This window comes from Catharus ustulatus, chromosome 6, assembly GCF_009819885.2.
Source record: "Catharus ustulatus isolate bCatUst1 chromosome 6, bCatUst1.pri.v2, whole genome shotgun sequence".
NCBI lineage: Eukaryota > Metazoa > Chordata > Aves > Passeriformes > Turdidae > Catharus > Catharus ustulatus.
Window position 1 is genome coordinate 40490703 of NC_046226.1, and position 21742 is coordinate 40512444.

Genomic DNA, 21742 nt, shown 5'->3' on the forward strand with positions numbered 1-21742 from the left:
TTCACATTCTGGCCTGGAAAGAGTGGAGTAAATGCAATTGAAAAGCCAAATCCCTAGATCTTCATAGAAAAAAACTTTAAAGTGGCACAGTCTATTTATTTTTTTTTTTTTTTAGTACACAAGTAAGACAGTTTGCAAACTCAAAAGCAGCTTCATTTATATAAAAAAGCATCATTTTTTCACAAGAGATTTCTTACCGCATGCTGCTGCTTATTGCTTCTCCTTGGTGTATCCCACATTTATGTGGTGATACCAAACTACCTTTCAGGAGCTACCAGAAAAGTCCTTTCATCCAAGTAAGTGGAAGCTGCAACTTCCAGCTATATCAGGAATGCAGTAGCCAATTCAGAATTCAGAGAAGCACACCAGTCAGGTAGTTTTGTTAATGTCACATACAAGTAGATACAAAAGTGCTGGCATTCAACCCAACAAACCTGATATTTTTTCAAATTTCTCATTACTGAAATAATGGTTTAGGTTCCTTGCAAACTCAGGAAGACAACAGCATATGCAAAATTAACTCTACACTGAAAAACAGCCTAAATTATTTTCCTTACAAAAAAGGATCAAAAATTTGTGTCCTAGTCTTGCTTTTAAAGAAATTCCTATTAAACTTAGTCTTGAATTAAATGGAAAAATAGAAATTCCAAAGCAAATTCCACAACAATGAGTGCTATAGCAGCTTTCACACTGTGAAATATAGACAGTACCACCTACAGCCAGTCTCTGATAGGGATCAAATTCTGGCACTGAAAGTACAACCCAGACTGTAACATGGGTGGTTTTAATCCATAAATATCAGAATATTCCCACTCAACTTTTCCTAGGTCTCCAATGCATATAATCATGGATTTCTGAGCAGTCAAAACTGCTTTAGAGAAGTAAATATACAATCCCTTTTCTTCCCCAAGAAGATTTCACATATTGATTTTTTCCAAGGGTATCACTTCTAACTAGGACCGTGCAAGGCATTTTTACTGCTTCAACTTGTTTTAGCTCAATTGTGCTACACATTGTACAGTCATCAAATAATCACGTGCAAGAAAAAACAACCAACAAAAAGCCAAGGAGAAATACAACTCATCACTAAGTTGACCCGTCATCCCAAGGGTTTTTTAATTCAGAATTTTAAGTGAAGAACAGAAAAATTTTAAAGACAAATAACAAGGAAATACCAGCAGGCAAAAAGTATTTTCAGATGGCACTCTACTTTGGAATACAAAACTACGAATTAGAGAAATTACTTTTTCACTGTATTGTGCCTACACAAAATGCAAAAGCTAGATGTGATGTTCAAAATACATTCTCTCTTCCTAAAATATCAGTATTTCATTGCCTTCTGAAGAAACATTTCTCAAAACTCTGTCTTGTAAGATTTTGCAGAGATAATAAGACGCCTCGCCTCCTGTCCATCCTGCAAATCTCTACATACATTAAGAAAGATGCTATCGTTTTCGTATATAGACTTGGACATTGTCTGCTAAGTGCTTGATTTGAATTACAAACTCCTTTGCTCTGGAAAAAGCAGACATGAATATTCCCTTTCCAACAGAGTCTAAAAAATTTGTGGATTGCATGCCTGCATTGGAATATCTTTTGAACTGCATTGTTTGGGACAAAAATAGCAGAGAATATGTATGGGTTCAGTGAAAGCCTGCATTTGAAGTGATAAGATGTTTGAGGGACAACAGTTTTACTCTGATATGCGAAATACTGAAATCTAGTGAATAACAACCACGTTATTTTTGTGAAAGGTGCAGTACAAAACAGCCTGCAGACAGAAGTGAAAGCTAAGCGAAAGAACAGTTTTGATAGTAGTGAAAAAAAGAAGTCAAGGTCCTGAAAAACTCTAATTTAAAGTCACCTGCATTCTTATATTAATTGGGAGAGCATTCAATTCTGAGAGAATACAAAGCACACAAGCATTAAAAAAAATGCTCTGCAAAGGAAAGCCTGCCAGATAGCACACCAGCATGACACCAGATACTCAACAAACATCCATCCTCTCATCCACAAGGATCTCCTTGAGGTGTGCTGCTGGAAAGGACAAAGAACCCAAACTGCCTGCTCATTTACATGGATTTCAGCAATACTCCAGTTAGTTATTCCATGCTATATTACAAGCAATTTAGTCAAACCAATGCAAAAATCCCAGAGCAATATGGTTTTAAGTCCAGTTTACATAATCTTAAATCTGTCTGGAACTTTACCACTACAAACCAAGCCAATAATCAGTTATAAATCTACTCTAAATCAGCAGAGTACCAAAACTTGCAGTTTATCAGTTTGCCACTAATACTCTCCCTCTAACAGAGCAGCCAGTAAGCCAGCACACCTTTTCTAAAAACAGAACAAAAAGACCATTCTATACTAAGTATACTGAAAATACAAGGGTAACATGCACACATGGGACAGACAAGACAGCTTGTGGACAAGGATTCCTCTTCTGGCATAAGGTTTTCACTTACATATAGCAGTGACACAAACTGCATCATCTAAACTGAAATTCTTCACTAAGAGTTGGAAACTACCGAAGATTTCTGTTCAGCCATCTAGTTGCTCATTGTTCATCCTGAATTCAGCTAGCAATTTTAGCACAGAGTTAAAACTGCAGAAAGTTTGAAGCTACTCAAGATATCAAGGATGACTTCCTTTCCTTGGGATGACGACTGCTGCACTCTATTGCTGTCACACAAATAAGCCTGCTCTGTCCATCACCGTTCACACTTGTGAGCTATTCCTCCCTACAGCAAAGCACTTGCAGACTAAGTGGCACTGCAGCTTTGACCCAACATATATTTTAGTTCTACTTGCTTGAGTCTCACATCAGGTACAAACAAGATGATGTTCAGTCAATGTTTGGGAAATCTCTTGAAATGCGAATGCTAAAGCTATCCCTTTTCATTCTCATGTCCCAAACACAAAGTGTCTTGGTATCTTTCTAAAATAGGTTGTACAGAACTATAGCAGAAAATGCAGTATCTTGCATTCTTGCTTTTATTCGTATAATAAGTATCTCTGATGACTGGAAGAAGGGCAGTTAAACTACTAGTTACTTTTTCCAATCAAGATAATCTCTCTTGCCTCAAGAAATCTTGTAACAGGATCACCACTCAAGATCCTGTGCTGTGATACTTTGAGAAATATCCATCAGAGGCCCTAGATAACTCTTCTCAATTTACAATTCCCATTCCCACAATAAATACTGAAATATTTTAGTCTTCTCTTCTTCCATACTACTTTTTTCTCCTGCCAAATACCTGATCAATGGATAAAAATCATACCTTCTTGCCTGAAGGCAGTTACCAAGGCATTGAATAACTCTGCACATAGTCTTGAAGGACAAGCAATACTAAACATGCCCAGATTGAAATAATACATTTCAGACATTCATGACAAGACTGAAATATAAGATAGCAGAAATATAGATCTGAGTCTGTTTGATTATTGTGGTTGTCTCAGTATCCAAAATCACATGATGACTTGGAAAGCTCTTGGAAAACTGTTCTTATTTGCTTAAGAACAGACTCCAGTTCAACAGTCGGAACAGTGGGTTCATAGATCTCAGTGCTAAAGACTAATAACCAGGAACTCTCAAAAACTATGAGAATTTGTCTCACGTCCCACCTACTCTAAAACAGACACAAGCAGAAAAATCAGAGTGGGTATTCTGAAGAGATTTGTGGCAGATGACTCAGTAACTGATAATCAATAGCCACATTTCAGAAAAATATGCAAGAAATAATTAAGAAGCAACATGTTCACAACAAAGTTTCCCAATAAGTTCAATTAAACACTGGATTTCAATGAATCTAAATATTTAAGAATCACCTAATCACCTACCTTTTATGAAATGCAACCAATTCAGGATACAGAACTGAAGAAGAAAATTTACATAACATTATAAATATTTCCCTTATTTCAAAGCATATCTTGTTTCAACCAATGATTCTGCAACTGATGTACAGGTTACTTGGCAAGCTATGGATTTATTATTAATGAGACAGACAACTATTGTATATCGATGATCCTGCCACATTTCCTGCTTTCCTTTTAGAGTAGTGCCAAGGAGTGTGTTTTCAAAACCCCTACTTGTAGCAGAACTAAAAGAACCTTCCCCCTACCCTGCAAAGATAATCCTGTAAGTGCATCAAGTTTTGGAGGCGTAGCAGAAACACGGATACAGTAAGAAATACACAGCAGTACTACTATGGATCTCTTTAGCCTATCTCCCACAGTGAAAGATGGGCATTTTCTTCTCACGTTGTAGGTAATTTACTTTCAAAACAAAACTACCTAACACATAAATCACCATGTTTTAGTGTTCATGAGTTTAGAATAGTCACTTTTCAATCATCTGCTTTTCCATAGATGCCGTGTTCCTGCTTTATTTGCATGTAAATAGAATGTCCTAGGCCTGCATCAATTATTTTGTTACGTATAAAAAAATAAAAAAAAGATACATAAGGGGAAATACGTAACCCAGCAGTCAAGGTCCAGAATTGATTTTTCCCCAGTGTAACATCAGAAACTTAGGGAAAGGAAAACCAGAAAAAACACGGCTAGGCAAGAATGATCATTCAGAAAGGGTGAATACACTCCTCAGAACAGCACACACCTTCCCAAAATAAGTATCAGCAATAATTTTGAATGTGAGCAGCGGCTGAAAGAGAACAGTAAGCACCTAAAGGAAAAAGAATTCTTTACATCACCGTATTTAAAAATGCCTATTTTCGAATTTTAGTAGCATATACATTTGCACTCATGTTTCTGAGCAGATGTAAGATTTGTGCTCTTGTCCTGGGGCCTCTCCATCAGCAGGAATGCAACTGAGTATATTAAGCTGCTAGATGCAAGCTTACATTTCCTATCTCAGTCTAAAGACATACGCATTAATTTTAAACATCTACCACAGCAGCAGTATTTCCAACAATGCTGTTTCTTCAAGACTTAGGTCCAGACACAATTCTAGGAAGATACAGTATCTCATGTTATGCAGAGATCCCAAGAACATAGCCGAGGGGAATGGAAAAAAGAATAAAAATGTGATAGGTTTATTATGGTTGTGCAATGCCAAGTCAGTGCAGTAAAATCTATCTGATGAATTAACCTAGAGAAAAACAATAGAGGAGACAAAAAAAAGACACTAGAAGAGAGTTCAACAATTTTTGTAATCATTTGTACAAAGAGTAAGACTGAAAAGACAGACATACACAAAAAATAAAAACAGAAATTCAAGATAGAAAATGCAAGCTCTTCTAAGCCAGAAGTCAAGTGTGCTTCATGATACAAATCCCCACCAAATACTTTTCTAAATCCAGTGAACTGGTGAAACACACCCAACGACCACACTCAAGCAGGACATACAAGAAAGCTGCAATGCTTGAAAAATGTTCCCCGACAACTTCTGGCAGAAGAGAATGCCTGTGCCTTAAAGGTGAAAATGTCTGGGCCACAGTTCCTCAGGAATTTAAAGGAATGTATTCTAAGGCTGCCTCTCAACTTTTTTTCTCTATTAAAAATGCAAGCTGTTACCAACCTTTACTGCTTCTTCATGTATTTATCACCTATTTAACGCTTCGTCTCTCCTGGTTTTCATACTCCTCTTCCTACTTCATTCCAGTAGAGTCTGTCACGCCCTCTCATACTTGAGGACTGCAAATCCTCACGCTGAGCTGAACTCCAATGTCCCTGCCCGTGCTTCTCGTATGCCTGACTCGCCTCCACCCCTGGTACACCAGCACACATTTCACAGCTCCCGCGGACAGACCCCCACCGTACCGACAACCGCAGCCCACGTTCCTCTAAGTGCCCGGGGCGCCCCGCCCGGCAGGCTGGCGGCGGCCGAGCCCGGGGCAGCCGCTCCCCCGCCCCGGGGTCCGCCCGGCCTCGCCGCAGCCCCCCCGCCCCCAATGGCGCCGCCGCCGCGGGCCGAGCTCGCACCCGCAGCGCCACCGCCACCGCCCGCGGCGCTGTCAGCGCCCGGATCAGAGACGACACCCGGCAGCCTCCGGCTCCGGGCCCCGGAGGGGCTCCCGGCGGGGCGGCACCGCCCCGGGATGGCGCGCACGGGGCGGCGGCTCCCCCGCGGGCGGGAGCGGGGCGGCCGCCTCGGCCCGGCACCAGCGGCCTCGCGGCGGGAGCGCCGCGGAACGGGGGAGAAGGGGCAAGGAGCCGTTACCTGCGCGAGACGGATCGCGCTTCCCGCCGGCTCGGCCCCGCGCCGTTCCTGCCGTGCCGTGCGCGGCCCGAGCTCCTCCCGGCGGCGCCGCCCTCACCTGCCCCGGGATCCGCCCGCGCCCCGCTCCGCTCCCTGCGCCGCCTCGGGCCGGCTCTGCAAGATGGCGGCGCTTCCGGGAGAGACCACGGCGGGCGCGGCGTGGGGGGGCCGGGGCGGAGCGCCCGCTTCCCCCGCGCGGCCGGCCCCGCCCCGCCCCGCCGCGGCCCCGCCCCGCCCGGCCGCGGGTGTCCCCTCCAGTGACGCTCGGCGCGCGCCTCCGCGGCGCTCTCACGCCCGTCGGCGCGGCCCAGCCCGGCGCGGCGCGCACCGGGCGCGCATGGGGGTGGTGGAGGCGCTGGGCGCCGGCGCGGCGCGGCTGCTCTTCTACCCGTCGCTGCTGTACACGGTGGCGCGGGCGCAGCTGCCCGGGTCCCGCCGGCCCTGGTTCCACCGCATCGACGAGGTCGTGCTGCTCGGCGCGCTGCCGCTGCGGCGGCGCATCCGCAGGGTAAGGCGGGCGCAGCGGGGCGGGCCGGGCCGGGCCGGGAGGAACGGAGGTCCCTGACGGTGCCTGTGCCCGCAGCTGGTGGCGGAGGAGAACGTGCGCGGCGTGGTCACCCTCACCGAGGACTACGAGACCCGGTTCCTCTGTTTTTCCCCTCAGGTGAGCCCCGGCATTGCTGGTGCCACTCCTGCCTGTCCCGGAACAGGTGAGGCTTCAGCCGCCTCCTGCCGTCATCCCGGCAGCGACCGCCAAGTTCTGTGGCAGCATAGAAGGGACTACTCGTACCTGAGCCGACTTTAAAATCGAGTGAATTGCAGCTGCAGTGGCAGGGAAAGACAGGGAGCATGGAACCCACGTACATCACTATACAGGAATGCCTTTGGGTTGGGAAGAGAACCCAACCTCCCTCTTTTCCTTTAGCTGAAACAATTTTTTTCAGTCTCCTTTAACTACTAGCTTCTGATGACCAGTACTGAAGTTTTCATACGTCTGATTGGAAGGATTGATATTCAAAGTCTGTTTATAGCCTCTCTGAATTTCTCAACAGGTTGTGAGTTTCTTTCAGTAAAAAAACCAACCCAAAAGTTCACTCACCAAATCTGCTCTCTGTTACAGGAATGGGAGGCAATGGGAGTGGAGCAACTGCGTCTCAGCACTGTGGATCTAACTGGAGTCCCCACCTTGGAAAACCTGCAAAAGGGCGTGGAGTTCATCCTGAGACACCGAGCCTGCGGTAACAGCGTCTATGTGCACTGCAAGGCAGGGCGCTCCCGCAGTGCCACCATGGTGGCAGCATACTTAATTCAGGTCAGGAGTCTCTGCTAAATGGGATTCATTTTCATTTAAAAATGGAAATAAAATGCAGACAACCTTTATAGTTAACTCCACTCAGGAAATGTGAGCATGTACAGATTAATACTCCATGATTTTACAAAGCTTCGACACCCATTTTAAGAGAGGCCTCAAACTTACCTTGTTGTTTTGAATTCAAATGCAAATTTTGAATTATTCTGCTTTTCTTAATTCCTTCTGTGGAGAAACAGATTGAGGTGGGAATAACAAGTCACCCATGAGTGTAGGTTCACTGAGCAGATAAACATCTGCTTTTGTTGTTTGTATTTTTTTTTCCTTGGTTCACGGGAGTGGTGAGCCTTCCTATGCTTTTTCATAAATACAATTCAGGATCAAGAGAACTGACTTGTTTTCTGAGTTCCTCTACCAACCCAACTGGGGAAGCCAGCACTAAGAACAAAACCCCACCTGTGGATTCTTCCCTTGGTGTTATTAACACTCCCTGGAAAATTTTCCATTAGTGTTAGAGAGAATTTGCTCACTAAGTGCTGAAATGCAATGACAGTACCAGTAGAGTGTTTAAAAAAAATTTAAAAAGCAAGCTGCACTTGCCTAGTGGGACTAGGACAGGAAACTATTCACAACATGAAAGAAGAGCGAGCAAGATGGAAAGTGGAAGGTCCAGGCAGCAACCATTCCTCTTTAACTGAGGGACTAATTTCATGACTTGCAGGCCTCTCTGAGAAGAACATCAAGTTCAAACCTAAGGGGCAAAGCAGCAACAAGCTTTCTAACACCTCTCATATAGCCTCCAGGAGGGTTCCATTAACTGGTGCAAAGATAGAATGGATTTTCACTTGCTGGGTTTCTGACTTTTCAGCTGCATCACTGGAGACCTCAGGAAGCAATAGAGGCCATTGCCAAGATTCGTCCCCACATCCTCATTCGACAGAAGCAAGTCCAGGTCTTGGAGAAATTTCACAGGAACATGATCACTGAGAGAACTGCATAACTGAGTATGAACTATCAAAATCTTCAGCTGCTATAAAAAAAGTTTTTATGATCTAACAAAGGCTTAAGTGTTTTCATTCTTGACTATCAACAGAGAACATTTTACACTAAAGGGGAAATAGGGCTGTTTCATTAAAGCTTGCTTTCCTTATGGCTAATATCTTAGATCTCTTGGAGCCCCATAGTTCTTTTCCACACATCAGTGCTGAGCAGAACTGCAGTCCACAGGAAGTTCAAAAATATTTGTATTTGAAGCAAAAAGAAAAAAACAAAGTATTTTGTCTCAGTAGAGACTTTATTCAGATTCTTACCCAAAAGGTTACAGTGCGAACAGAGAGGGGTAGGAGGAAGTGGCCTTATTTCTGTCTTTTCACCAACACTATATTATAATTACAGGTGGGGATTTCCTGTACAGTAAAGGAAGTCAATGCTCTAAAACTGACCTCCTTCTTTAAACTAGGTGATGACAGAGCAGTAAGCAAGTACTCAGTTAGTTACCACTCATCTAGGAGAAGTGCTGAATGTTACTTAAGAGCCCTGGGGTCAGTTCTGGAATCTGTCTGCCAGGCCCCATTTCTGCAATAGGACACAGGAATGTTTAAATGGGGGCATCCCTGGGGGACACAGTGCATATCTAACTTTGTGACTGACACAGCAGCAACACACAGTCTCCTAGGCAGTTAAAACTAGCAGTTTGGGCCAAGGAGAATGTTCTCCATATGCCACAGGATTTTTTAGTGGTAGACTGGTTCCAGGCTAAAATAGCCATTTGCTGCCATTTGGGCCTCAAAGGCAAGCTTATCATCAAGGAATCAAAGTAATAATATTTAGTCCATCTGAAATCTAAGATACAACAGTTCAATATGGTTTTGACAGTGCTATGTAAAAGAACAGGCCCACAGTCAGAAAGCCTGTACTTCCTCTGCAGAGGATGGGGTCTTTGCAGGGTGATGTGAGCCTGTAGTAATTGGGACTGGTGCTGAGGGTTGTAGGTGTCTTTGAGCTGCTCAGCAAGACACTGTTGCTGTCTTTCTATCACTGGGCCTGTTTAGGCCAGGACAAACTGCAGGTTAGTGAGCAGCACTTTGATGCCACTTGTGACTGTTACAACAGAGGTGGCTGGGTTAAGTTTAAAAGTATTTGCATCACCCTTTTTATAGCGGTCGCGAAAGACATAGATGCTGCCATTGCAGCTGGCAATTTTCCAGAGGGATGGTACTGAGCTCCAGGCATCTGGGAGGCATAGCCGGGTGAAGCTATCCAGCAGGGGATTGTAGCAGAGCAGTGAATCCCCCTCAGCCACAATGAACACCACATCTTTGTGCACGGCAGCGTGCATGCGCCCTGCGAAAGGCAGTACGTATGGCTTCACGTGGCATTTCTCTGTGTTGGTATCATAGCACTGAATGAGCCGAGAGGGCTTGGTGAAGAAGTCTAAGTCGTTTTCCTCCCCACCCAGCAGGTAAATGACACCATTAAGGTTCACCCCTGCAGCTCCAGAGACTGCCACTTCCAACTGGCTGGTCTCTGTCCAGACGTTGTCTCGTACTCTGTAATAGATGACAGCATTAGAGAGAGTGTCCTGCAGAGTTTTCCCCCCCAGTGAATATATTGCATCCTTGCTTGGCACGGAGACGAGGGTGTGCTGGAGCCGGTCACGGGGCAGAGGAGCACACCATTCCCAATCTATAGTTGCGTTGTTGCATTTCCACATGCGTCGCGGAATGGAGCCACCAACGACGTACAGGTCACTACCGTGCTTGCAGGCTGCAGTGATCTGGTGACACAGGCTGTTCTGGCCACTTACACTGATGGAGTCATCGTCAGCACAGTGCAGAGAGACAGCGAGGGAATGTGTACGTGATGACTCCTTTCCAATCAGGTAGATGTGAACATTTTCTCCAATCACCTGAGCAAAAGTAGAAGTGTGTCAGCAGAATTAGATCTGTTCACACATCAGTGATGCTCAAGACCAAATTTTTCAATTTAGGACCCACCTGTGGGCCTGAGGTGTATAACCTCCTTCCCAAGTCCTGCCACCCTAGAACATTCAGGATTCAGAGCCTCAAGGCCTTTTCAAGATACCATTCATATCTGACACAGCAAAATAGCCACAGATGTCACTGGAACACAGTGTTCACAGTTTAGGTAAGGGCCAGCTACATCACTGATGGAGTGCAGTTGCTACAAGAGGAATGCCAAACATAGATTTCTGAACAGTTTATTTGTTAACTGAGGAGAAATTAGTTATTTGTGGCACTGCTCCAATCACCAGTGAAAGCAGCCTCAGGTTAAATGGCAAAAAGTTGTCAGTGGGCTTGGTATTTATGACACTGAAAGTATCCTCTCACAAGCACCATGAATTTCAATGACTTTTGTGTTTTGTGACTTCCAAGTCACACATGTGAGCAGAATACCCTGCCCTGAGAAGTGTGAAACCAGCAAGTGCTACATCAGCCTCAGAACATAAGGTCTTTTTATACCTTCAAACTCGATCGCAGAGTCTCTGAAAAGCCCGCTCGCTCCTCCTTGTTGAAGTTGATCCAGGTTTCTATGGCAACTGCTGGATTCTGAGAACATGGAACGCCATCTGCGGTTCAGGGACAGAAAGACATTTATGGTATCTAGACAACGATGTATGCACTCAGGAACACCCTTTTCCTGCGGCTGCCTCCCCCAACTCCCACCACAAACCCTACTTTCTAGAGAGGAAAAACAGACACAGGTGTTTATAGATGTTATCAGGCATGATCAGCACTGCCAGCCAGCCAACTACATGAAATCAATTTGGGTAACTACAAGAAGCAGAGCTTAAGCACCTTGGATGAGTTTCAGCAATCTATTCAGGAATCTATGTCCAAGAAAAAGAGGACAGGAGAAAGAACTTACATGCTGCATGGTGATGACAAATACTTTCTTATTTAATCATTTAGGCAAGAAGATTCTGTTACTGAGAATCTCAGCACCTGCCTTTCTTTCTGGCTGGTCCTAGAAACCTATCTAGCAAAAGTCATCTACAAAATGTGTCTGAGCACTGTCAGGCAGCTGACCCTCATGACTGAACATCTGGTGTTGCTCCTATCCTCTTAACATTTGGAAATCCCCAATGAGCTACTAGAGCTTTTCTTAGCTGTGTGACAGAAGGAAACACTCCACAGACTGCACCAGATTTAAATCTCTTCCCAGACATAACTGGAAGTTTTGGTTAAGGCACAAAGTCTTGCATCGTTATCATCAGTACATTACCTAAAAGATTTTAGGTATTTCCTTCCAGTTTGAAAGCCAGCAATAATGGCTGTGTTCATTGAGAAGCTTCCCTATGAAGACTCTGATTTTGTAGCCTGTTCTCATGACAAACTCTGAATTCAATGATGCTGAAGGCACCAGACAAATTCTGATGCTCTTCTCTATAGTGCAAGGGAGCAGAAAAAGTGTGGCATAAAAGCAGGTATTTCAGCTCTGTTTAAAAGGATTCCCTTAAGCTAACCATCACATGTAGTGGTTAAATGGAAAAAAAATGCTTTTGAAATTGGTCCTAGCACGCAACAGAAGGTAAACTTAATAAATTACTATGTCATGAAAATAATTTCAATCCTTGCCACTAAAAGTTTCCTCTATTTAATTCTCCATTAACTAAACAAAGATGCGGGAAAGACAAAATAAAAGGATTTTTCCTACCAGCAGTAGGGAAGTATTTCAGATTTTAATCCATTTTATGAGCTAAGTTGTGGTATAAATGCAGAGTAATGTGATTCTATATATGAAAATAGATGATGCATGAAAAAAGTTATACTGAGCAATTGTTTTAATTTAGGACCACAGGCGCTAAAGTCCATAGTCCTAAAACTGTTTTTGATGTGGAATCCCTTGGAAATTAGAGGTGATTGACCTCTACAGTTTTATTTCATGATTTTAGAGGTTTTTTTAAATGAACTTGCAACTTACTTAAAAAACTTTAGCTAGATAGTTATCAAAATTACTCTATCACAGTTTTTGAGCTATCAGTACATATACTCAATAGGTTATTGACTGTAAATTTCTTTAAATGCAATAGAGATAATTTAATGCAATATCTGTGAAGACTCTCAAATGCATAGCATCAACTCTTAAGGCTAGTTTAGGTCTTATGGGTAGATTTGCCAGTGTTCCCAAGAAACCAGTCATGATAGGTTTATTTTTGCAACTGCATATAAAACACATGACACACAAAGTCTAGTTACTTACTCAAAGAGTAATTAAAAGCATGGAAGAGGCACATTTGGGTGTATGAGCTGCTTCTACATTCTTGCTTCCTCTAGCAATGATACATAACTGCAGAAGAATGGACTTGTGACTGCTGCATCCTGGAGAGGTGACAAGTACTGACTGTACCTACTAGGGCAGCAGATCTTTAAAGATTGGTGGAAACTGGACTAAGTTGTTTATGTGTTGACATGTCCTTTACAACTCTGAATCATGGCATCCATTACTGTGGAAGGCTACTACCTTTACAAGAAGGGCAATTACTGTATTACTCAAGATGTCACAATGCCTCTATTTCAGTCAGTTGAGTGCCTGAATAATCCTAACAATTATATACAATTGTAAATAACACTAAAATAGTCTAAAAATATGTGCTCAAGCCTTCTTACAGATGTTGAGTTATTGTATTACGATGCTAAATGATTATGAGCTAAAGGGATAAAAAAGCCTTTTAAAAGATGTGCATTTCTGGTAAGGCTTCTTTGTTTTACTTTTAATGCAGACAAAATTACAACAAATTGTTGGAAGTTGTGTCTAAAAAATGTGTGACTTCTAACCTTGCTCAGGAACTGCTGTGAATTTCTATATGTCCCTTTTCTATAGCTGTATATTCTATATTCTGTATGTCCCTTTTCTATAGCTTAGATGTTTCATGTCTAGTAACAATTAATAGTTGGGGGCTTTTTCTGATAAAGGTATCCGGAATGTTTTGCTCTGCCTTGCTTAGCTAAGTCTCTGAGTAGACAGTGATTATGAAAGTTTGTATTTTTCCATCTATTTCATTTACTACTTGACCAGACTCTGAAAGTCTCTTTCTACATCCACATCCTAGGTAGTTTCAAGAACTCCTTACCTGTAAGGATGTCTGTGAGCAGGCGGAGAGGCAGGTGTAGGAACTCCTCTGTCTCCTGCAGCTGAGACAAATGTGACTTTGCACAGTGTTTGGCAGCTGTGTAGAGCTCCATGTCACTGTGTTGATCTGCCAACCACATGACCTGCAGACAGTTTCTAACCTGCACCGTACGGGCCAGAAAACGGGAGCACTCTTCAAAAAGGGCAGTCAGCTGGTACATGTCTGCCACTTCATAGGTTTCCTGTAACTCCTCTGCCCTCAGCTTTACAGTTCCATGGTAAATATAGTCCACAAGGAGCTGAAAGACACTCTCACTAACATCCTGCAGCTCAATCACCCGGTTGTGGGCCTCCTTTAGGTTGGAAGTGAACATAGAACGAAAAAAGCAGCTCTGAGCTGAGAGGACCAAACGGTGCAGCTGGAATTCTTTGCCTTCCACTGATATTGTAACATCAGCAAAGAGCTCATCTTCCAAGCATAATTTCATAATACCCTGGGCCACGCGGCCTGAGTGGGAGCGGTCGGTGAAGGTGTAGTTCACAAAGTAGTTTTCTTCTGCAGAGGAACCTCCAGTCTCTTCTGACGAGTCCATGGTGCTGCACAAATCAGACCTCCAGCAATCTGTAAAATCACAACAATTATATGGCTTTCTCTCACCACTAACAAGATTATGCAGTACTTCAGGGTACAGGGAAAAATCAAACATATTGGTAAGTGTCCAGCATATTTTAGACTGAACATAAATAACACAGCCAGAAACTTGTGCTTGAGCTTCAGAATCTCAAACAGCAAATGAGAAGCTGGCATAATTAAAATTATAATATATACCAAACTTCCAGTACAGTGAACATCACATCCCAGCAGGGCTGGGAGACACGCACATCTTTTCACCACTCATTTCACTGACACAAAGAAATGCAGCAAGCTATTCAAGTGGAAAGTCCAGCAACTGCCCTAGGAAACCTGCAAAGCGAGAAAAGGCAGCAGCAGCATAGCTGGACTAGATGTGAAAAGGATTACAGTATCGTACTAAAAAAGAGCACAGGCAGGCAGTTCGTATCATCAGGAGGTGTTAATTACTGTCCAAACCCAGTGATGAATCTGTATCAAGGTGAACTTGTTTTTACCAAAAAGATGCATGAGATGTCTGCCAGACATAACCAGCAGCCCTTGAAGCTAATCAAATGAGATAACTGATGGTTATGCTGTTTGTAATGTGCCAGTCAACTTCAGCATGCAAAGCAACACGTTAGATGTTGTTAGTCATTGCATCCCAAGTGGAAAGGGAACAAAATTTAGAACAAAACACCTCTTAGTAGGTACCACAGATGTCTGCAGATCTCCAGGTAGTTTGTGGGTCAGAAAAGCTTCTGAAACACAGAAGGACTACAACAGCAAGGAGCTCTTTTTTACCAGGGCTCTTGACAGCATTAGGAACAGTTGCCTACCTGCATTCACTTTAGACTCATTTTTATAACTGAACTACTGTCCATGATGTCTGATATCAGAAATTTCTTTCATTATTAATGAACATTATTTCAAGTACAATGTTTCACAAAGATGTGATTTTTTTATCAAACAGATTCATAGTTACATGGTTTATCTTGTCAAACATGCATTTTCTTACAATTACTCTGCTTGATCACAAGATTCTCAAAATTCTTTGCTGAAATTCTGTTCATGGGAAGTAGTGTCTACATCCCTAATTGGCTGGACAAGTCCATCTTATCTCTGGTGGTAGCCTGTCTTAACTGTACTCTTATCCCGATTTCACAGTAGTTCTGGTCTGTCTGAGAAGTACCTATTCATTAGTTTGTAAGAGGAACTGCATGGAACATGTCAGTACTATTTTTCCAGCTTTACAAAGTATGAGCCTATCCTGCAAATTGGCTTCCACTTTGTTAAAGCTCTTTATCCTTACAGTCAAGGTGCTTAGGAGCTTCAGCCCAGAATGCAGAACAGACCACAAAAAGCACCAGGATAAGGACAGATGAACTACTCTGCCCCCTTGGCACGGCACAACCAGCTGCCCACGCTACCCTGCAAAACTCCCAGAGGACTGATGCCAAATCACAAAAGAAATGCCAAGAAGCAGCTAAAGACTACGTAAATCTCACATCTTCCTTGCAGACACCCAGACAAAGATCTCCTGTGCACCCATGGTATTTCTGCTATAAAGAAAGAGGCATGCAGAACAGTTAACTTCCCATGCATTCCACAGGCCAAACTATCAGTGACAGTGGTTAAACCAACATCTAGTACACCTCCTTCACAGAATTGCAGAATCACTTAAGTTGGAAAAGTCCTCCGAGACCATCGAGGCCAACCTGTGGCCGAACACCACCATGTCAACTAGACCATGGCACTGAGTGTCACATTTAGTCTTTCCTGAAACACCTCCAGGGACAGCAACACCACCACCACCTCCCTGGGCAGTCCACTCCAGTCTCTAATCATCGTTCCTGTGAAGAAATTATTCCAAATGTCCAGCCTAAACCTCGCCTGCTGCAGCTTAAGCCTATGTTGTCTCGCCCTGTCGCTGGTTGCCTGGGAGAAGAGGCCAACCCCCACCTGGCTACACCCTCCTTTCAGGCACTTGGAGAGGGTGGTAAGGTCATCTTTGAGCCTTCTGTTCTCCAGGCTAAATAACCTGAGCTCCCTCAGCCGCTTCTCATCGGACTTGTGCTCCAGCTTCCTTCTTTCCTTGCTCCTGACTGGGTCGCGGATGCCACGGCGGGATCGGGGCACCGCTGAGCACGACTGACAGCGACCCCACGGTCCGGGGCGGAGAAGGCAGGGAGGGAGGCAGATCCTCGGACAAACGCAGGTTGCCCCCGGGGCCGCGCTGACGCCGTGCAAGGCTCGGCGCTGGCTCAGCCGGGGCTGCCGGGCTCCGCCGCCCCGCGCGCCCACACTGCCGGCGCTCGCCGCTCCGTCCCCGGGCCGCGCCGCTCCCCGGCCGCGCCGCGGGCACCCACCTGCGGCGCCTCCCTTCATGCCGCCGCCCCGGGCTGCCCCAGCGGCTGCTCCCGGCCCTCACCCTGCGCCAGGCGCCGCCGGGCACTCGCCGATTCCGCCCACCGACCCGGAGCCGTCCCCGGGAAGCTCTTCGCGCGCTTCCGCCCCCGGGGGAAGCGCGGCGGCGGCGGCGCTTTCCGCTTCCGCCCCGTGCCCTTGCCCGTCCGTGTCCCGGGATGTGGGCGGCGGCGGCGCGGGGCCTGGCGCGGGCCGCGCTGCGAGGTGAGGCCGCGGGGGCTCGGGGTTGTGCCGGGGCCGGGCCGGGCCGGGCCGGGCCGGGCGGTTGGCGGTGGTCGGTGAGACGTGTCCGTTTCTCTCCGCAGCTGGCGCGGCACCGGCGGCGGCTCGGGCCCGGCTGGCGGGGAGCTCCGCCGCGGACACTCGCCGTAAGTGCGGGGCCGGTTTGGGGGCGGGGGGGCCCGAGGCGTGCGGTTGTGCCGCTGCCAGGCGGCGGGAGGGCACCGAACCGCCCCACGGACGGTCCTGGGCCTGGAACCGCTGCAGTGAGCGTGTCGGGAAAGGGCTGTCCGCTCACCCGAGCACCCCACTTGCGCAGGCTGTGTTGGTAACCGTGCTAGCTCTGGGTTCCTGTCTGCACCCTTTTTAAGATGGAGGGCCAAACCTGCTCTTTCTGTGCAAAGCTGTGCCTGGGCAACAGCTTCATAGCCCCTCATCGCCCGGATTCTTGAAGGCTTTTCGTCGTAACAGCGAAAAAGCGCACCCCAACAACGTGAGTTCCTAGAGTGTTTTGATTATGAGGGGCTTGCTTAGATGTTGGCACATCCAGCAAACCCAGAAAACAAGGCCCAGGTTGAATGACATGAGCAGTTCCTAAGTTCACATTGTTCTGTCATCTCTGCTGCCCTCTCTTTTATCTCGCTATTTACTTCTCCGTCATCTTGTTGGACAATTCATGTTGCTCCTTAGAGTCAACAAAAATTTAGCACTGACACAAATTTCCTTCATTATCAAAGTGCCTAGTTCCACCTTCTGTGTAACACAAGTATGTTGCTGTAGTGTGGTTTCTGACAGACAGCTAGACTGGTTAACAGGACTCTACTCTTCTTTCTGTGGCTTTCTGTATTCCCTGTCATAATCTTGGAAACTTTATTTTTCTCCTTAGCTACTGTCAGACCAAAAAATGAAGTAGAACACAAGCAGCTGTGTGCTTTTGGGGAGTATGTGGCTGAGATTCTGCCTAAGTATATCCAGCAAGTACAGGTAGGTGCTGTTCAAAAAATTATCCTTATGGCAGGGCAGGATCCAGTGAACACACCACTTTTTTGTTACCTGTTCAGAGAAGTTGTTCTGGGGAAGAAAAATGGTCAGAATTCCGAGAAGAGTACTGCTGTTGTTAAGCCCCTTTTTGTGTCTGCTGTGTCTCTTTGAGTGCTCTGCTGAAATCAGCATCATGTTCGGTCCTGTTGGTGTTTGTACTGATGCCCTTCCCAATGTTCTGTTTTCATCAGGTGACCTGTTTCAATGAGCTGGAACTTCTGATCCATCCAGATGGGATCATTCCTGTCCTGACCTTCCTTCGTGATCACACCAATGCCCAGTTCAAATCCTTGGCTGACCTGACTGCTGTTGATGTCCCGTCCCGGCAGTACCGCTTTGAGGTAGGAACTGCTCAGAGGTGCAGTACTTGGAGGGCTTCACAAGTGCTGATGCCTGTGGGTGCTGTTGCAGCTCTGACCACTTTCTTTGGTTTCTGGCAGTGAGAAAAAAATTTAGAGAGTTGTCGATAGAATTCTTTAAGTCAAAGGCCTCCAATTGCTGAAGAAGTGGAGTATTTTTTAAATTCAATATTTTTCTTTCAAAAATCAAGGTAGTACATAGAGATAACAGAAATACAGACCTGATTTATTCATCTTTTCCAGTCACCAAGGCAGGATCAAACAAGGCTTTAAAATTCTTTACAAATTTTTGGGATCTTTTCTTCAGTCTGCTTGTAGTATGCATTTCCTCTCCAGAGATTATAAGAATCCTCATAAACAGCCCTTGTACTAGACTTCATCACCACAGAAGTTGGAAATGTTCCCTGGTATCCAACTCCCTTGCTGAAAATTAAGTGTATTTTTTCTTAGCTTTCTCCCACTGACAGTAATTGCAAGAGTGATTGATGGCCATTTTCTTTGAGACAGACCATTGTCAAGTGTTTCCATCCCTCCAGTAGTCTCTCTTTTAGTACCTCTCTTTACTTCTTCATCATCAGTTATGACATCTAAGTCTCATAACTTTGGCCACACTTCTAAGGACCAAAGCGATAAGCTGTTGGGACCTCAGTTGTAGGAGTGTCTCATGGCCAGCTCTGAAGTGCTGAATGCAATCCTGCCCATAAAGAATATTTGAAGTAGTCCTTGTGGCTTTGCTTAGGCAGTGGTGTACTGCAGAGAGATCCATAAATGCTGTGTGTTCCTCTGCTTCAGATTGTGTACAATCTCTTGTCCCTGCGGTTCAACAGCCGGATCCGTGTGAAGACGTACACTGATGAACTGACACCTGTGGACTCAGCAGTGCCTGTGCACAAGGCAGCAAACTGGTATGAAAGAGAGGTGAGTGCTGGTGTGCTTGGGAATGGAGTCTTTGCAGAGAGAAGCTGTATTTTCCCAATAAAGTGATTCCCCAAATACCTTGGGAAGAAAGAGAAGTGTTTCCTGGCTGCCTTTTCAGAGTAGGAGATGAAACAGTGTTTGATTTGCTTTTGAATGAATTCCTGCATCTGTTTGGCTGTACTGTACAAAGCCAGGCATGTAACTGAAATTTTACGGACATAACACATGCATGTTTTTGAGTTTTTTTCAAATATAATTCAACTAACTTGGCTCCCTTTCATTTAGGTTTGGGACATGTATGGTGTTTTCTTTGCCAACCACCCTGATCTAAGGCGAATCCTCACAGATTATGGGTTTGAGGGCCATCCATTCCGGAAGGACTTCCCCCTCTCTGGTTATGTGGAGGTAGGAGATACAGTCATGTCTAAAGTTACCAAGTCTCTCCAATGCTTTTTTCCAGTACAAATATGTGACTACTTTACAATCACTTGTCTGTATTCCAGAGGAGTTGTATAAATCTGCATAGAAATTTGAATTATCACACAAACTATCATCCATAATAAGACAGCCTAAGGCTGGAGAAATTGAGCAAATATTATGTGCTCAAAGTGTATACCAAAGATACTTGTCAGGCAGAGAAAGTGCTTTGGCTTTCAGCACATTTTCTGGAAGATTAAGTTTCCACTGCAAAACTGAGATGTCTAGAAGGATAAAGGACCATTCTTGATTCAGTTGAAAATTCACTTTGTTGAGTGTTTGTAGGCCCAGTTTATAAAATTCTGATTAAACTGACTCTTGCTGTTCATAGTTTGCCTCTGTATGGCAACCACAGGTGAAATGAGAGTGTTTGGTATCTGTCTAGTTTCAAATTACTGCCCTGCAGAATCAGGTGTATTTGGTGCAGTGTTAAGACTGAGTTGAGTCTCAGAAGGAAACAGTGAAATTCTGCAAAAAAACCCCAAAACTGTTTTAAGAAATGTAGAAATAACAAAATCCTGCAAGCAAGGATAAGGCAGCATCTCCTGGGGTTCAGAGATCTGGACTGGCACTGAGAGGATAAAGCAAGCCAATCAGAAGTGTCTGGTACTCACCTGAATTCCATCCTGATTGTCTTCTTTTTCTCCCCTTGTTCTGAGTGTTACACTAAAAATTAGAACAACTAAAACCACACAAATGCAGTATTATAAAGATTCATGAGTGTAGTCCTCAGCCATGCAGGCCCAAGATGGGCCATCTTATTTCAGTGACTCAGGAGAAATTCCTTTGTCAAATGGCAAATTAAATGTGTTATTGCTTGTGAACTTCACGTGGACTGCTAGGGTGGGTGCTCCTAATTCTGGTTGCTTAGTCATGACACTTGAGAGGCATGGTAGCAAAGCAAAGAGGAGGGTTTTCTTGGACACTCCAGGGATCTCAGTAGCATCTGGAGAGCTCTTGTTCAGTAATGAGGAGAACTGAAGCCGTGGCAGAGGCCTGTGGGCCTGTGGTTTTTCCATGGGTAAGAAGGAGTTGTGTGCACAGAGGGTGGTCTGGGTCATTACTGGGTCACTGTGCACAGCAGACATGCTGCAGGAGCAGGGTGAAAATGACTGGCCTGTGTCCTTTGTGCTGTTCCAGGTGCGGTATGATGATGAAGTCAAACGGGTGGTGGCAGAGCCTGTGGAGCTAGCTCAGGAATTTCGGAAGTTCGATCTGAATAGCCCCTGGGAGGCATTTCCTGCCTATCGTCCAGCTCCAGAGCCCCTGAAAATAGAAGCAGGAGCAAAGAAAGAAGATGCCAAATAGCAGCAGAAGGAAGTGGATGTGCAGCACCATCCTTTCTGTTCTGATATAGTATTTATAATAATAAAAATTGATGTGAGATACTTGCCTGTTGTGATCTTGTGAATAATTTTTTCAAAGTAGATGAAAAGCACAAAGTGTGAAAACTAATTTACAATCCTTATGAACCAACTGGTAGATGTTTATCTGGTGCTTTGAATTGTAAAACAGTGGATTTGTTTTTTTGGTTTGCAAATTGAACAGAGTGCAGGCATTGCCTGTGGCCTAGTGTTTCCTGAACACTACTATGCCAGCAGTCCCTGCAGGTAAAAATCAGAACCTGAGCACCTGCACTGAAGCAACTGTGGAGGTTGAGCAATGGGACAGCAGTTTCTTAGCTCCAGGATGAGTGTTGGGAAGATGGTAATAATATAGCAAAAAGAAAAGGCAAAGCCTGTGTAAATGGTTCTAATACAGTTCTTGTCATGACAACACAAATGTATATGGGTCCAGACCAAACTAATTACGGAAATCTATTGTTTCCATGGGAATTAGGTCAGTGCCTTTTCTCCTAACAGGAGTTACAGGTAACTTCTGATGTTACTCTCCCTCAGTCTGACTTTTTCTTCACAATCAAGTAGTCTTTATTTTCTACAGCATCTACAGAGTGTGTTGTTGTTTTCCTGAAGCCAAAAGTACATCCCTCCCTTGTCTCATAGACAAGACTCTGTGTCTTTTTGTCAGTATTCCAGTTATTTTGAGCTCTATGATACAATAGCATTACC

At 44.8% G+C, this 21742-nt stretch overlaps 4 protein-coding genes across 20 annotated transcripts in view; 2 read left to right on the plus strand and 2 right to left on the minus strand.

The window, feature by feature from the left end:
- CELF1 (CUGBP Elav-like family member 1) overlaps positions 1–6342 on the minus strand; it is a 68526-nt gene extending 62184 nt beyond the window's left edge. For 10 of the 13 annotated variants that reach the window (XR_004418317.1, XM_033063554.1, XM_033063553.1 and 7 more), the window contains exon 1: positions 6279–6323. The gene's annotated coding sequence lies outside the window, so the exon portion shown is untranslated. Of the gene's footprint in view, positions 1–6181; positions 6256–6278 lie in introns of those variants that run through there. The other 3 variants (XM_033063557.1, XM_033063556.1, XM_033063546.2) reach the window with 3 other exon arrangements.
- Positions 6343–6553: 211 nt separating this feature from the next.
- Positions 6554–8630, plus strand: PTPMT1 (protein tyrosine phosphatase mitochondrial 1). 2 transcript variants are annotated; one of them, XM_033062549.1, is made up of 4 exons: positions 6554–6728; positions 6804–6884; positions 7341–7532; positions 8398–8630. In XM_033062549.1, the coding sequence occupies exons 1-4, from the start codon at positions 6558–6560 to the stop codon at positions 8527–8529; spliced, it is 576 nt and encodes a 191-aa protein (XP_032918440.1). In that variant the 5' UTR covers positions 6554–6557; the 3' UTR covers positions 8530–8630. The 2 variants fall into 2 exon arrangements, with proteins under 2 accessions (XP_032918440.1, XP_032918441.1); XM_033062550.1 differs by lacking the exon at positions 6804–6884.
- Positions 8631–8802: 172 nt separating this feature from the next.
- KBTBD4 (kelch repeat and BTB domain containing 4) lies at positions 8803–16745 on the minus strand. 4 transcript variants are annotated; one of them, XM_033062547.1, is made up of 4 exons: positions 16664–16745; positions 13624–14244; positions 11012–11118; positions 8803–10437 (listed from the first exon to the last, which is right to left on the minus strand). In XM_033062547.1, the coding sequence occupies exons 2-4, from the start codon at positions 14213–14215 to the stop codon at positions 9577–9579; spliced, it is 1560 nt and encodes a 519-aa protein (XP_032918438.1). In that variant the 5' UTR covers positions 14216–14244; positions 16664–16745; the 3' UTR covers positions 8803–9576. The 4 variants fall into 4 exon arrangements, with proteins under 4 accessions (XP_032918438.1, XP_032918435.1, XP_032918436.1 ...); XM_033062544.2 differs by having other exon boundaries at positions 16602–16722; XM_033062545.2 differs by lacking the exon at positions 16664–16745 and adding an exon at positions 16195–16483.
- On the plus strand, positions 16744–21061 carry NDUFS3 (NADH:ubiquinone oxidoreductase core subunit S3). The gene is made up of 7 exons (XM_033062548.2): positions 16744–16863; positions 16965–17027; positions 17765–17862; positions 18111–18260; positions 19071–19196; positions 19482–19601; positions 20814–21061. The coding sequence occupies exons 1-7, from the start codon at positions 16818–16820 to the stop codon at positions 20979–20981; spliced, it is 771 nt and encodes a 256-aa protein (XP_032918439.1). The 5' UTR covers positions 16744–16817; the 3' UTR covers positions 20982–21061.
- Positions 21062–21742: the final 681 nt, after the last annotated feature.